This window comes from Odontesthes bonariensis, chromosome 5 (genome assembly GCF_027942865.1).
Source record: "Odontesthes bonariensis isolate fOdoBon6 chromosome 5, fOdoBon6.hap1, whole genome shotgun sequence".
Classification (NCBI taxonomy): Eukaryota; Metazoa; Chordata; class Actinopteri; order Atheriniformes; family Atherinopsidae; genus Odontesthes; species Odontesthes bonariensis.
The window spans coordinates 24546541-24561103 of NC_134510.1; the positions used below are offsets into that span (position 1 = coordinate 24546541).

At 43.4% G+C, this 14563-nt stretch overlaps 1 protein-coding gene across 1 annotated transcript; it reads left to right on the top strand.

The window, feature by feature from the left end:
- The first annotated feature begins 2761 nt into the window (after window positions 1–2761).
- Window positions 2762–12189, top strand: efna1b (ephrin-A1b). The gene is made up of 4 exons (XM_075465554.1): window positions 2762–3016; window positions 11061–11356; window positions 11467–11655; window positions 11805–12189. The coding sequence occupies exons 1-4, from the start codon at window positions 2919–2921 to the stop codon at window positions 11924–11926; spliced, it is 705 nt and encodes a 234-aa protein (XP_075321669.1). The 5' UTR covers window positions 2762–2918; the 3' UTR covers window positions 11927–12189.
- The last annotated feature ends 2374 nt before the right edge of the window (window positions 12190–14563 follow it).

Genomic DNA, 14563 nt, shown 5'->3' on the forward strand with positions numbered 1-14563 from the left:
GCGTTTTTATTTTCTGGACATCTTCACTTGGTCAAAACACTGCTGCGTGTTACACTTTCGTTGAAAGTGATCATTTGATATTGGCCATTGAAAATAAACACCTCACAAGCTCTGTCTGCGTTAATCAAGCAAGTTATGTAATTGTGGGATTTCCACATCATGGTGAAAAACTTGCGGCAGATACTGTGACACCTGGAGACGAGCCTCTTGGAAATAAACAAGCTGGTTTGTGGTGGTTGAATAGTTTGTATGGTTGTCAGGTCTTCCCCCGACTTCCTTTACTCCACTTTTAGAACTGTCAAGTTTTCCATCTTCTCAAACACTTTTTTTTTTTTAGGCCATCTAGTTTTCTCTGCCCAGAAACCCAGATCTTCCCGGTCTCTGCGTGCCAGTATGGGCTGTGGGAGGATTGAGTCTCACCCTTGAGTCTCATCTGTGGTATCTCCTGGCAACAACACTGTCAAAGAGCCAGCAGGGACTTTCGTGTTTGTGTGCATCGATGGCATGCATGTTTATTGGTGAGATAGGAGATCCCTGCCATGTGACTGTTGTCTGCAACAGCAGAGAGGAGGTGTATCTGTAGGTTGGGAATTTCTAAATTGGTGTTTCTGCCTTGTTACCGGGTGGCCATGTGTTAGATGCGCCCATTATGAGGAGATCCCAAGTATGAGCAGCGGAAGTCTGCTGGCGGTCAGAGACACTCAGAAGCCCCTCAAAGTGTTGTGTTTGAGTGAGAACTAGGATCCTGTTGCTGGTAGTCTGAGGTCAGTGAATCACTGGCTAGTTTTGGAGTGGCTGGGACAGTATTTGCATTTCTGTCATTCCAAAAAGAACATTGATGCCTTAGACAGGTTAGAAGAAGTTTCTTGTCTCACAAGAACTAAGCGAAAGACATTGAATATGTGGTTTTGCATAACAAGTTTTTACCAAGAAATGAGAAATACTACAGTGCATCATCTAATGCCTTTTTCCTCCTCCTTCTCTGTTGCCTCTTTTTTGGGGGGATGTTAGACTGGAAAAACTCCCTGAGCTACGATTAACCCCCTACTGCTTGCAGCATCTACAGTCATGTGTAAGTATGTGTGTCTGCATATGTGATCAGAGTGCTACATGTGTGTGCTTGCCCAACCAAGCCTTGGGACAATCAGACCGTCTACAAATGAAACATACACACACACACACACACTCAATGCCCCCTCCCTTTTTCCTAAGCTCTGGAGCTCTGAACCAGATCGGCCCGGCATGCATCCGTCCATGCCCGAGGGGAGCCCACTCCTGCTGAGGCCACAATCCCGCAGACACTCCATGGTCTGGACTTTATCCTCTCCATCTGCGAGGTTGTTTTCTGCAGTTACCTGTCTGGTGACAGAGCCACGTGGAGACTACAAGATTAGACTGACTGATAAGAAGGTAATAACTCTTTACTATCTGACAATTGTAATCAGTTCACCTGTGTGCCTGAACAGCAACCTGCATGAAAATAGTGTTCATACCTCTCTGCAAAGGGTTCACAAATGACCGAACAAGTTACGGAACAGCCAGGGCCAAAACCTGGAAGCACGTTTCAAAATAAAGTACAATGCGTTACAGCTAAACACAGTGCAATGAATTGCAACATAAAGTATGTCACAAAGATATGCAACACAACCTGAAGCAACTTATAAGGGTGTTACAACACAACAATAACAACAGATGCTCGCACAAAACACTGCACCAACAATAGAGATCAAAACAAATCAATATCTGCAGGAATTCATCTAATTTGTTGGCTGAATTTTCCAGTGACTTAACACGAATATATTTTAAATCAAATAGTCAAGTACAGCACTTGTAATCAGACCATATTTGTTCTTTATTTGAGTATTTCCATTTCATGTTACTGTACAAACTAAAGTACACCTTAGCAGGAGTTATTGTCCTTCTTATGGTTTATTTATGTATCACCTTTCTCAGATAACAATCATAAAGTGATTCACAATATGATACAGTAAGAGTGAGGAAAAAATTTTGAAAACAGAGAATGGAAATACAGTAAAGGACATCAAAACAAAAACACCAGAAAAAAAAAACACGAGATAAAATATCCTCTAAGCCTGTCTAGATTTAAAAAACAAACAACAAAAAAAAAACATTTTCAGCTGCTTTTCTTCCTTAAACTGGTTTGTAGTTATTTTTCACAACACGATTTCATTTGAGACCTACTACTTAAGACATATGATTAGTTTATGCAACATTATAGTTAAGCCGTTTTATAACGAACTGCTAAAACATAAAAGTAATAATTACATGTTTTGACAGAGGTAATTATTATCCACAATAATGTTATGTTATAACACAGACTGGGGATGTATTTCTTTCGCTTTTTTACTGTTGGTACATTTTGTTCCAAGTACTTGACTGCAAGATTTTAAGATCCAGTGGAGTAGCCTACTTTACTGTGGTATTACTACCTTTCAGTAAAATCTTCGTTACATTATCTGAGTACAGATCTGACCAGCACACCATGCTTATCATAAAAAGTTTTCCTTCTTTTACATAACACAATATTTCCCTTCGCGGTAAAAATGTTATTCTTATTTCCACTGGAGATGTTTTTGTGTTTTGTTGTGTTTCTTGTCTGACTGTGGACAGCCGGAGGGCGCGTTTCCAGGCGCAGCGGTGGGCGGGGGCATTTAGATTGCGGCGCTGCTATTGGTTGACAGTCCAACAGGGGGCGGAGCCACAGGCAGACAAAACAGAAAAGTTGCGCTCATGTGGGGCAGTCAACAACTGTGATAGTGCTGTAGCAACGTCGTTGTACCTGCTTAGTATTTCATAGAGCGACAAATCATCGATTGCTTTCAGTGTGCTCATTTACCGGCAATTAAATATTCAACAAGGAAGTTTTTCATCTCAAGTTCAGGTGGAGAAGAGAAACGATGGATGTGGTGTATCTGGTGTGTTTGGCGCTGACCGTGGGTGCCTGGTTTGCCTCCGCGGAGAGACACAGCGTCTACTGGAACGGCTCAAACGCAAAGTAAGTACTGATCTGTTAAAGCTGCCAAATATGTGTCCGGTAGTGTCGGCTCATTCATGCTCTACTACTCTGTGTGACTGTGTGTCTCCCGGTGTCTCCTTTCCAAATGCGAGCAGTTGTGACTTCTAACTTTTTTTTTTTTTTTTTTTTTGCGGCTTCACACTTTCTAAAGGCTCACCCCGCAGTCTGCGTTGTTTCTACTCGGGTATCTGCACTTGTTGTTTTCATTCATGAGATAGTTAAAGGTCCTCGCGACCGAGGTCTGGGCTGTGTGATGTCCCTTTAAAACGGACAGATTTGACATATTAGATCACAGAGCAGCAGCCGGGTGTAAAAGCAGAAGATTGTGAGCGGATGCCCGACAGATGGACAGATTCACCACTATATTTAACCGCAACGCACAGACTCAGACATACTCTAATAGTAGAAAATAGACCGACGAGAATGAACTTGGCCAACGCTGTCTGCAGAGTTTGCACCTGTGTATTTATGCGTGTGTGTGTGTGTGTGTGTGTGTGTGTGTGTGTGTGTGTGTGTGTGTTTGTGCGCAGTGTGCGTGTGTGCGTGTGTTATGGAAAACACGGGTCTGTTTTGCCTATATAAATGAATAACTGGACCTGATTGCTTGATACATCATTTATCAAGAGGCTGCCACACCAAGGCTCTGTAAAAGTCTTTTTACAGAGGCGAGGAGGAGATATGGCACGGAGATAGTGTGAGGGCCACTGTAGTGCTGATGATATGGTTTTGAGGTCAGAAATGTAATGCTATCCGACCACTCAAGGGGATCGATCGAGTTTGACATCGGCCTATCGCAGCGAGATTTATTGAGCTTTTAGCGTTGGGGCGAATGATCCCATCGCGTATTAATTTAAAATCGAGCTGAAACAGAAGAATGGTGTTTTGTTTTGTTTTTTACTTGCTTTTTTCCCTGCTGCACAGAGAGAACCAACCACTGAGAAGCAACAAGGACAAAAGCGATTATGGCGTTTTAGTGTGGGCCACTTCATTACATTACTGGCTCTCTAATTACCCTTTAACAATGATAATAGGCTGGGGGTTTAAAAAAAGAGCCCTGCAAAAGGGAAAACTGTTTCCCTCATAACGGGAGAGGGAGTTTAGAGGAAAAGTCCTAACGTCATGAGCAATGCTTGTGTCATCAACCCAGGTTTGGCCCACCTGAGTTTTACACCTGAGTCATCACAGACAGAAGGGGGGGAAAGGTTTCTCAGGTGAGAAATGAGGGGAAAGGTAACTTCACAGAGGGAGACGTGTAAACCAGATTCTGTTTGGAAAAGCTCTCCATAAAAGAGGGATATTTGATCCCCAAGATTTGATTGAAATAAAGCAAGCAGGAAAAGAGGGGGGTGGGTGGTAGGAAGAGAGAATGGCGTGGCTTAATACAGTCAGATCTGTTTTAGCTGTCTCTAATCCGACCCCGGACTATTTCTGATGTCAAATGGAAGTTACGCAACTAAAAGAAAAATAATAAAATAACACTAATCCCTTCTGCTGCCGGGGCTAAACATAAACTGACACAGATAGACGAACATTAACTGAACACATCAACAAGCAAACTGACGTGTTCAAAAATTCCAAAGTCAAGTGCTTGCTTTCAGATTTACTGAAAACATGTCTGGCTGACCTGCAGACACCACTTGATTATACTTCTTTCACATTTTGCCTGATCTTCTTTCACTCTCACTCCATTGAGTTGTCCTTTCTTCTCCATCGTCTCTCTTGCGTCCTGCTTCTCAGCTTCCATAGCAGGCCCACCTGCCCAGAGCCATCCCCAAGTTATCAATCAGTCACCTATTCACTGGATTACGAAGATCTATCAGTGAACTCTGACGGAGGCAGGCCGCGGATAATTGATGTTAATTGATTCTTGGTGTAACTGTGAGCGGGAGTGATTTGTCTTATATGAGGAGGACAGTAGCCAGATGGCAGCAGTCTGTTCATTCAGGTTTGGGAGCACAGAGCTGTGAAGCACAGGCAGCAGCCTACAGTAGCTTGTGTCTTCACACACAATCTACTGTGCGTGTCTGCCTTTCTTCGTCAACTTGTCAGTCCGACTTGATGAAGATGGCTAAATCCAGTGTTTCAAGTCTTGTGCGGATTTGATACGCTGACTGTGTTCGAGTGCTACCTTTGTAACTGACAGGTGGAGTCTGGTCCGGTCTTGTTTTTAAACGACATGTCTGTGCTTGTGTCAACTTTATTAGCACGTAAGAGCGAGAGGTTGAACTTGTGCTGCCCCAAACTGTATTTTAACTGGTCGCAGCCTTATTTGTGTTGTGGACTGGTTGCACATGACTGTGTCTTAGAGTGTATGTGTGTTTGTGTGTGTGTGTGTGTGTGTGTGTGTGTGTGTGAGTGTTTCTCAACGTCGGAGTAGAACAGGGAGTGGCTGTTACCGTAGACAGCCTGACCAAGCCATGATAAATGTGTGACTCACACTTACACACACTGGGGGGCTAGAGGGAGAACCAGGATGTTAATATTAGCTACAGCCAGCATTCCACCCTACTGTTACTATACTGAACTCTGTCAGCTGTGCTTATGAGTGTGTTACTCTCTTCATACCTGTCTGTTTCTCTACACGTCTTTCCACTCTAGCAGCTGGCTTTCCTTCTGAACTGGCTGCCAGTTTTCTTACTAATTCAAGCTAAATTTCCCCCTTGGTTGCTGTTAACACTCTACTTCACCGTATCTCTATGATAAGGCTGTCTTCATCCATCTTCGGTGACCTGGGTGGATGGTCCATGCTTACAGTGTGTGAGCAGATATCTTTAATCGGGAGTTTAGTGTAATGTAATATTCTGTTTACCTCAGCCTGTGTCTGGTTCTGCCTGCCCTTTTCTGCTATCGAAACAGCCGGGCCTGCCTCTACATGTTACTGCAAGGATGATTTTGAGGTGAAGGTGGACGATGTGACTCCCACCCGCATTTCAACTCCATGCATTTTGTTTCACGTCTTTCCCTGTCTTTGTTTTTGCTCATTACTTCCCTCCTCCCCCAGCCCGCATCTAGTCTAGTTGTTGGCCTCCAATCTCAGCAGGATGAGAACACACACACACACACGCACACACACACAAACAAACCGAGAGATTAGAGACAGCTTGCAATCAGACCACCTGACCCACAGACACAAAACCATCATCCTGCTGGCCTTGTAGTATCTGGGTATATGATTATTGTGATCCTGTGATGTAACCACTGATCTGTCAGAAGCTGCATAATCTCCCTGATGGACTTCATCATACGTCAGAACAATCAATTGCAAGCAGCATTTACACTTAGCTTACCCATTCATTATCAGAGGGATTTACTAGTATCTACTGCTGATATAACTGTCCTCTCATCAAGTGCACTTAGAAATGGGCGCATGTACCTCCATCACCGCAGATGTAAACAGTATAAACTGTGCTGTACTGTACTTCTGGTTTGTAGACCTCATCATCACCCCATCACGGTATACATGCACCTCTTGTTTTTTCTCTCTTCTCTTCCTCTCGCCTCCTTATCTGTGGTCCAGACTTCCTCCCCCTCCCCACTCTCCCTCAGCCCCCCCGTCTCTCACAGACCTTCCTCTGTTTCTGCCTTAGTAGTTTTCCACCGGAGGAGAACAGAGCACCTCTCAGCCGTGGCTCTGCTAACATTAGAGGGGCCTGCTTTCACCCACTGTTATCGCACAAAGTGTAGGCAAGCATGCGTACATGTGTGTATGAATGTGTGTGTACGCTGCTCATTCATAGCATTTCAGGCATACCTCGGCATTATTGTCCACTCGAAGCTCGCTATCGCCCCCAACGACAGACTGCAGAACAAATGGACTTCTTCCATTCGAAGATGTTTTGCGTCTATTGCTTAAACATTTATTCTCATTATTAAAAAGTTGTACACTTGTTTTGTACATTCGTAGCTCTATCTCAGCTAGCCAGGCAAACAGATTAACTCTCCATGACCAACCCCCAGCATATTAAACCAAGCTTGATACCATTTGGCTTTTTTCTATTCATCACAGACAGAATAGGAGGCTACAAAACAAGGGGACGGGTGAAAAGATTTTCAGGGACGATGAGGAGAAGGGGGAGTAGAGGCATGGGTGCAGGGTGAGGGAAGGCTGAGGTGGAGAAAGGGATCTGTGCTATGAAATGAGCCCCGATGAAGAGCTTTGGTTTATTATGTCAGTGTTAAGAGACAGAACAAAACAGGAGATAGAGCCGGGGGATGGGCTGGTCTTTTAGAAGAATGAAAGAGAGGCAGACAGAGGGAGGAGAGAGTGGACAATGATGGATGGAGGGAGGGAAGAAGTTTGGAAATGAATAAGTGAGAAACACCATTGTTGACAATTGTTAAGGTCATCATCCTGCAGGAGGTATATGAGGACCCTAACCATATCCTGAATGCATGTACAAACACAAAGTCAACTGCAAACACTTGAAATTGCAAAGTTTTGTGTTGGAATTGTAACAATATGGCCAGCAAGATTGATAAGTGCATAGTGGAGGGAGATCTCTCCCTTGTTAGACTACACTGTAGGCTAATATAGAAAGACTTTTAATTTTGTATTAGATTGGCTCTATATAGCAGCCTACTATGAGCAGCTAAACCCATTAAAACGTCTGACAGCCCCCCAGCCTGTGTGGAAGGTGTGAATGTGTCATACCACAGCAAATTAATCGGGTATTAAGTGTGCAGCCCGTACTAAAAGTGTGTGAGAGTGGGATAAGAAATTTGATGAGTGCGCCCTGTGAGAACCATCCAAACCGCAGCCCCCTGTTGAGACATTCCAGAGTGTGTGCACTTACTACTGATTACCTGTGCAGCAAATGGAGGAGGAGGAGGGGTGGGTGCATCTGTTTGGTGTTTTCAGTGGTGCTGACTCGCTCCTTGAATGTGTTGTGTTGTGTTTGTGAAGCATATATCATCGGAGCTGACTCGGATGGTAGCGTCTGCGAGCAGTTGCGACTCTGAACTCCAACCCTTTGACCTGGCTGCCAGTTTAAAACTCTCCCTGGAGAGATGGTGATAGACAGAAGTTCCTGTGTTTAGTGTGTGTGTGTGTGTGTGTGTGGGGGGGGGGGGGGGGGGGGGGTGTTGGAAATGAGGAAAAGGAAAGAGGGATGGCAGGAAAAAGAAGAGAACAAGAGTAGTGTATGGACAATGTGAAGACTTCAAAGCCTCAGAAAGGAAAGGCAAGTGTTGAAAAAGTCGCCTGCCGTAATAACCATCAACGCTGGAACTATTTACTATCTTATAACCTTATGACACACGCTGACGCAAAAGCTAGAGTAGCTCTATAGTGAGAAATGTCCTGCGGAGGGGAACAAAGAGTTCAACCTTCGCTGTTTACCCACACATCAGTCAGATGTAAGACAAACACACAAGAGACTCCTCTATGCCCTGACAAACAGATGTGTTCATGAGCCTGGGGCACGAGACGCCCTCAATAAGTGTCTTCAGAGAATCTCATATGTGCGCACACACAGAAACAGACACATAGGAGGAGGATGCTGTTTGGAAAGTAGGTTTGCAGCGACTCGCACACCTGGCTCTCAGTTTCACAAAGGACACAGCTATCACGTTCATGTGAATCTCACTCTCCCGAGAGATGTCGGTCCGAGGCGAGCGCACATGCAGGGCGATGCAAGAGTGGAGAGCTTTGATGAGTGAAGACTGGATGGAGGAAGAGGACTGGGAGAGATGGGGTTGTCCGTATTTCCTTACTTGAAGTCACATTAAGAGTTGCCCCATAAACAAAATTTTGGACAACTGAGATGATAGTGTTAAACCTTTAAAAGCACACTCAGCCATATGGACTCGCACATTAAGACATACAGACATTAGTCAGGGTGGTGAAAGCTCCACGGGGGTTTGGTAGAGGGGTTGAAGGGGCCCTGTAGCCCTCAGGCATTCTGTCTTTTGGGAGGCAAAGGGTATAATTACACCCTATTCATTCCTCCTCCCCTCCTTTTCTACAGAACACATTGGCCCCAGACCCCTAACAGATTTTAATTAGCCAGGCCAATGGAGGAGAGGAGGAGGGGAAATGAGGAGGTGAAGAGAAGGATAGAAAGAGAGTTTTCCTAAAAGCGTGATATGTGAATGAAATTAGCAACAGAATCTTCCTGTTTTCTTGGCTTTTGACAAGCCTGTGTTTTCATGTGGAGGGAGAGCAGAGCGCTAACAAGGACACAGTGTGGGGACAAGGTGTATCCTGTCCAATTTACTTCAGAAGGAACCACTTGAGACCTCCAATCGTCTTGTTTGCTCCAACCCTGCTATTACTGGTTTGTCTGAAGAAACCAGTAAAGAGAGAACTAGATGAGATCAGAGATGATTTGGCCAATTAGGCTTCAACAGACGTGTCTCCTTTCTTTTTACTTAAACACTCGCCCTGGCAGACATGCACACACAACTATGTTTATACACACCTGTGCAGAAGTGTGAATGCTTGCAAAGGCTCTATGCTTAGAGAAAGCACTGATTACAAGCAGGGGTAGTGATCAGCCTATTAGCCCCGGATAACAAGTGTTGAGCTGTGCTCTGCTAACAAAGCGTGTTTTGACAGGTATGTTAGCGCTAACCAATACATTACAGGCAAACAGTCTTCAGAGAAAGAGGAGGAAGGAAGGAGGGGTTAGAGGCCCTCATTTGGAGCCAGTTTGTCTGTGACTTAGCCAGGGGGGTCCTAACAGGAGCCACAACAACAAGACTGGAAGGTGTGGGGGGTTAGAGACACCACGTCTCAAGCTTTGATGGTGGGGGGGGGGGGGCACACAGACATCACAGCCCATGTAAACAGCGGCAGACACACAGGAGCTGTTTTCTTGTCACTTTCATTCTCTACAACATGCCAAACACCAAAGTATTGAGAAGCAGCACCCTCAGTTCAAGCCCTGATTGGATTTGCGGATTAGAGCCTGCAGCCCCACGAGGTTGTAATGGGAGTAACTCCCAAATAAAAATCTTTCTTCGCCTCCTGGCTTTCGGCGGATCTCACAGCAGGAATAACACGCTGGCCAGCTGCACCTCACATGCATGGCCTCACTCGCATCGTGTTTACTGTAAAGGGAAAAAAAACAAACGTAGACATGTGAACCTGAAAGTTGACACTGGTTCATTAAATTTTTACACATACGTTATTTTTCCCCTTTGCCCCAGTAAATCTGCTCCTAACCTGGGAGTCGCTACTCAATAACTGAAAGCAAAAGCTTTACTCAGGTGAAAATGTAACACAGCTGTCTGATTTCTGGCCTTTGTATTCTCTCTTAACGTCACAAACTCAAATGCGCAGTGGGACTGCTCAAGATTTCTGCTCCTTTTTCACCACCGCTCGCTACTTGGAAGTAGAGGATGTGAGGTAAGAGGAGACGGGAAGGCTTGAAAACAGCCGTAAAACTAAATAAGGGGAAAGATGAAAAGAGGGAACTCAACTTCACCCCCTTCCCTCTGTCTTGAAATTGGCACACATGGACAAACATCCAAGTGAAGAAACTGATGTGACAACAACAGTTTAAAAAGACTTGACATAAGGTTTCACTGGGTTGTGCAGATAAAACGGTGATTCTATCTGTTCTGACTTTTGCGGAGGAGTGAGCTGTCATTTACAATCTCATCTGCTTGTTAGCAGGTGAGAGGTGAGGCTGTCCTGAAGGGAAAAGAGAAAGAAAGGCATGTGAGTGGGATGGTGGTAGGGCTTTACACGATTCTGGGTGTGCTCTCTCATTGAAAAACAAAATGAACAAGTCCGGCCTGATCAGGCTCTTTCTAATTCTGTTACACAGATGGGTTTGCACAGGCAAGCCGAGACACAAACATTCACACTTTCTAGCTTTACCTGTAAGTTGATGCGTGGCTTTTGGGTGAAAGGGTTTTTGTTTTTTTCGTATCGTATGTGTCCGTGTCACACATGCAAGAAACAAATACATGACATCCACCCTGTTTATTGATTCAATTTGAAAAAAAAAATAAAATTTCCTTGATAGAAATGGACATTTGACATTAACCTCCACTCTCTCTCTCTGTCTCCCTGCAGCTTCCTGTGGGACGATTATACAGTGGAAGTGCGCATCAATGACTATCTGGACATCATCTGCCCCCACTACACCCATGCAGAGGTGTCATCGCATGCAGCTGAACGCTATGTGCTGTACATGGTGGAGAAGGAGGACTACGAAGTGTGCAAACCTCACTCTTTTGATCAGCTCCGCTGGGAGTGCTCACGGCCCTTCGCTCCGCACGCTCCAGAAAAATTCTCCGAAAAGTTCCAGCGCTTCACGCCGTTCACCCTGGGCAAGGAGTTCAAGCAGGGGGAGAGCTATTATTATATCTGTAAGTCTAACAGTTAGCTCCTGGTTTCTTTTTTTTCTTAAATCCACCTGCTGTAATCTTTTGAGTTGTTTCTTCTATTAAAATGTTCCCCTTCTTTTTGACTTTGCCAGCCAAGCCAATGCATCACCATGGTAAGGATTGTCTGAAGCTGAAGGTGGATGTAGTCGGGCATAAAGGCGCTGAAAAACTGCACCTCGACAAATCCAAGGCAGAGGAGAAAGGAAAAGGCTTAGATGGAGGAAAAGGGAAGTTCCCTGCTGCTGGAGGAGTTCACAACCCGACTAACCGGCTCCCAGCAGGTGAGGATTCTTTTTTTTAAAAATGGCCAGACACATAAAAAATAGTCACAGGGGTGCCATGTCTAAGTCAAGCTCAGCTGGGTTTGTTTACCATTCCTGAGTGATGAAACCCTGTGCTGACTGTCTCTCTCTCTCGTCTCTTCTCTCAGATGACCCTGATGTGATGGAGCCAAATGTCCAGAGGAGCATTGGCAGCTCTGCAGCACAGCTGGTGTCTCTGTCGCTCTTCTTTACCATGATCCCAGTCTTATTAGCCCCGATGCTACGCTGAAACCCACCAAGACACCAAAAACAGAGACTATTCTAACCCGATGCTGGTTATCGGGACACGATCACTCCGATTTTTTTTTTTTTTTACAAAGATTTTTTTTATACGAGCGTGGACGGTGTGTGTTGGTCATTGTGTGTTTGACGTGTTTTGTTTGTGTGAATGTGGAGCGTGGATCGCTCCAAAGAAGAGGACCTTTTTCTTACTTTATTTTGAGGATGGGAATTCTCAAGTTTGACCATTTAAGATGCACACTTTTTTTTTTTAGTCATAACATCCAAAACTAAGAGCAAAATGATCAAAATTTAAGTCGGAAATGACAGCAACATTACATTACCTTCATCATCACGTGTTTTCAGGTGTTCATACCATTGGTACTGCTGTGCATTGTTTTACCAAACACATTTTCTTCCTCTACATGTAGAGAAATTATTGTTGTTGTTTTTGTGTGTGTGTGTGTGTGTATTGTTGTCGACCCTGGCCAAAGTGGTATAGATAATGTAGGATATTTGTCATGTTGTGTAGCACTCAGCTCCTGGTTATAACTCTTCTTGTTGAATCTCCTTTTTTTCCCCCTTTTAGTTATACAGCATTTACAAGATAAATTGTCCAATTCAAAACGGTGATTTTCATTCACTTGCTCTCATTGTTATCTGGCTAGATAAACCTTAAAGTAAAGTGCTCATGCTACTGAAAAGTTTTTTTCAAGTTAATCTGATTTTAATTTTCCGCGAATGTATTTAGGGTAAATGATGATTCAAAGTACATTGAAGGTATTAAGATTCTTTAAATGTTTGTTTTTCTTGCCCAGGTTTTTTGTCTGTCAGTTTCATTGTTCTTACAATGTTGAGAGACACTGATTCAACTGAGGGAAACAGAAGAAAAAAAATCGAAGACTAACAGGAGTTTCAGGAGCTGAGCTTCATCAGTACTGCATCTCATTCACTAATTTATACAGTGTTGATGGTATCATGGTACACTGGTTAATGTTTGCAGAAGTCATCCTGCTTGCACGTCATCAAACCTCAAAGTGAAAGGGCTTCCCGGAATCCATTTGTCTGTTTTCATGTTAAACAAGCTTGCATTGTTTTGTTTGTGTTAATATGTAAATTTGTACATAAAGAAAACTATAAGAAGCTGTTTTAAGATGTGAAAAAAATCTTCAGTGAAATAAAAAATGTGATGTAATGAAAAAAAATCTGTCTGGTTTTTATCAGCCGTGGGGAAATTTCTTATTGCAATAACCTACCTTAGATGTTCAAGACCCACTGAGATCATAAAGATTTTGATGGGTGACACAATGTTTTGGCAAAGCCATACGTCTCCCGCCCGATGAGGTCTCTCCAGCTCCTTCCAGGTTTCCACCCTTAGGTCTTTTCTAAACCCAGTTTTCTCATTCCCTCTTCTCTGCCCTCCCTTTCATCCCCAGCGTACAACATGACCTGGCTTGAATTTCACAGTCTGAAAACCAAACACAAGAACCAAGAGGTCGCATAAGAAGGAACAAGAGAGTCCAGTGGGAGAGGGGCCCACAAGCAAACTGACAACTGGGTGTGAAGGTGTCACTCTCGCGTCCTTGCTCTCAGTCTTTCACCCCCACTTTTTTTTTTTAAACTTCTCTCTACACCTTCTTCTGATGTAAAACTGAACATCCGCCTACACAGCAGTATGTTGGAATGAGGAGGTTTGGGAAAAGTTCATACCTGCAAACCTCGAAGCTGACTGAAAACTGTCAAAAGTCACCATCGCTTGTAAAACCACGCAGCATACACACTCAAAATCTGAACATAAAACAGAGCTGTTTGTTTTTCCGCAATAACGTCATGGCTTAAATTCACTGCAGATGATCACACAGTCTCAGAAATCTTGTGTAATGCAGTACCATGTGTTCAGTTTGCCTGAACAGACCAAACATGGAAGTAATACTGTGGGCTACATTCATGTCCCGGTGCAATCTTGTGCCAACCACCATGTGCAAACATTGGTCTGCACTTAGCAATGAAATCAATACGACATAAGATGAATTGCTAGTCTTGAAGGACTATTGAAGTCAATTAATTATGTAAATATTGCAAACCAAAAGTACATTTGTTTTTAAAAAGTTAACTTAAATCCCTCTGGGTGATTTCTGATTAGCTGATAGTTTTTAAGCTTGTATATAATAAAAATTCCCTAAAAAAAAACTTGGCTATAGGTTTATGGTTTTTATGTGAGTGTTGTGTTTAAATTCTTATAGGCCTCTGAGTACAGAAGTTCTGGACGAAGGACACGATTTTCCCCAGAAATGCAGAGCTGTAAGAGTAATAAAACTGTAAATCATTACAGTGGACAAAAGTGAAGCGAGTGAACTTTGAGGTATGTTTTAATGTTTTATGTCTGGAATTTATAATCTGTTATGCAAAGAACATAAAAAGAATAAAAGGCATCCAAATATTGAGACTGTTTAATTTGAGCAGTTTCACTTAAAGAACACAAAAAAGGGAAAAAAGAATTACTAATAGCATAAATCACAGAAATAATCTAAATACAACAGGATACCATAAAATATGAGTGGAAGAAAAGTCAAGTAGATACAAAACAAGGACGTACAAGAAAAAAATAGAGGAAAAGAAGCTGTAGCATTAAAGTACATCAAAGTTC